Raw genomic sequence first — 2,106 nt, 5'->3', positions numbered from 1 at the left:
AATAGCTGTTATATCCTACAAGTACATTATTTCAACGAAATAGGTGAATGAGCCAATAATAAAATTATATATTTTCGTATTTTAATTCTAGAAAGAAAAAGAAAAAAGATCTTTATTCGAATAAGAAAAATCCTCACCAGAAAATATTGCATAAAGGGGTTATATTCTCATTCAATATTTGGAGGGAATATTGTTTTCCCAACCTTAGGGGGAAAACTCGGATGGACTCTTTTGAATATTGAAACAAGTATTGCTCTGTTTTGCACAGTTCTGCCAATTAAGATATCACCTTCCAATATTTTTACTATCACGAAACTGGTGCAGGAACACTAATGTGTGAAGTCAATTGCAACAGCCAACATTGATGTCAGGGGTAGTAGTAACCGCTATAAGTTGGCACTTGGTAGTAAAGTTATTTCTCTTCCTCGTTGCACAGCTAGTGGAAGTAAATGAAAAATGCACCAACGCGTTTTAGTTAAAAGTCAACTTTACTCCTTCCCCGCACCTTCGTCACAAGCAAAACGCCCACTTTCAATTGCACTATATATATTCCCCCTCTCTTCCTTCTCCTACATCCCATCCAAACTACTTAAGACACACAAATTTCCATCAAAGCTTTTAGTAGTTTCTCACTACATTCTTCACCCCCCAACCCCCACAAAAAAAAAGTACAGTACATAAAAGGAAAAATGTCTCGTCACAGTTCAAATTCGACCCATTTCATTTTGAAACTCTTTCTTGTGATTTCTTTCTTTAATGTGTGCTTTGCTTCAAGAAAGCTCACTGCTTTAGTCCAAGATCAGCTCTTGCAGTACCACAAAGGTCCACTTTTATCCGGCAAAATCTCAGTCAATCTGATTTGGTATGGCAAATTCAAGCCATCCCAACGAGCCATTGTATCCGATTTCATCACCTCCCTTTCTTCTTCAACTCCTTCTAAATCCCATCCTTCAGTAGCCGAATGGTGGAAAACCACAGAAAAATACTACTATCTCGCCAATTCCAAAAACACCCTTTCCCTCAATTTAGGCAAGCAAGTGCTCATCGAAAATTATTCCCTAGGAAAATCACTGACCCAAAAACAAATCGTGCAATTGGCATCAAAGGGTCAACAGAAGGACGCAATTAACATTGTTTTGACCGCCTCTGATGTTGCTGTAGATGGGTTCTGTGTTAATCGATGTGGGACCCATGGGTCTTCTAAAGGTGCTATTATTAAAGGAAAAACTTACAAATTTGCTTATATTTGGGTTGGTAACTCAGAGACTCAATGTCCTGGATACTGTGCCTGGCCATTCCACCAGCCAATCTACGGACCACAGAATCCACCATTGGGTGCACCAAACAATGATGTGGGTGTTGATGGTATGGTGATCAACTTGGCTAGCTTATTGGCTGGAACCGCCACGAACCCATTTGGAAATGGTTACTATCAGGGCGAAGCAGATGCGCCTTTGGAGGCTGCATCTGCTTGCCCTGGTGTCTATGCTAAAGGTGCTTACCCTGGCTATGCTGGTGATTTATTGGTGGACAAAACTACAGGTGCAAGCTACAATGCACACGGTACAAATGGAAGGAAATACTTGGTTCCTGCTTTATATGATCCTTCTACATCTTCGTGTTCCACTTTAGTCTAGAGAGACAACTAGTATTTACAAATAGGATATACTATAATCGAACCATAGATTTGTAAGATAAAATTTGTTGATTCTTTCATTTGTTTGAGATATGATAATATAAGAAAAAAGTATGTACTTTGTTATGTCTATATTTCTGCTAATCTTCTTGGTTTCCTGACCCGATTGATTTAGGAATTCTTATTGTACATATAAAATCAGGTAATACAACTCAACACTATATAAAGATAAAAATTGAACGGGAAAACGGGACTTAATAAGAGACATGATTTTGCCTAAAATCAATACCAAAGCGGTTTGGTTATTGAGACATACTTTTGGTTTGGAAAATCAGCTATAATTCTCCAAAGCTTTTCTAATATGTTTTTCTATAATTTGAACCAAATCCAAAGGCAAACAATTATAATTTATAAGTATAGAATTAATAGTTTTGTTATTATCTATGAGAATTTTATAAACCTCTCCTAAG

At 37.3% G+C, this 2,106-nt stretch overlaps 1 protein-coding gene across 1 annotated transcript; it reads left to right on the top strand.

Moving 5' to 3' along the window:
• Positions 1-564: 564 nt before the first annotated feature.
• On the top strand, positions 565-1,768 carry LOC132627548 (protein PHOSPHATE-INDUCED 1-like). The gene has a single exon (XM_060342945.1). It carries the CDS (start codon positions 690-692, stop codon positions 1,635-1,637), a length of 948 nt encoding a protein of 315 aa, XP_060198928.1. The 5' UTR covers positions 565-689; the 3' UTR covers positions 1,638-1,768.
• Positions 1,769-2,106: the final 338 nt, after the last annotated feature.

Source organism: Lycium barbarum, chromosome 2, assembly GCF_019175385.1.
Source record: "Lycium barbarum isolate Lr01 chromosome 2, ASM1917538v2, whole genome shotgun sequence".
In the NCBI taxonomy this organism is placed as follows: Eukaryota; Viridiplantae; Streptophyta; class Magnoliopsida; order Solanales; family Solanaceae; genus Lycium; species Lycium barbarum.
This window is presented reverse-complemented; position numbering and strand designations above follow the sequence as displayed.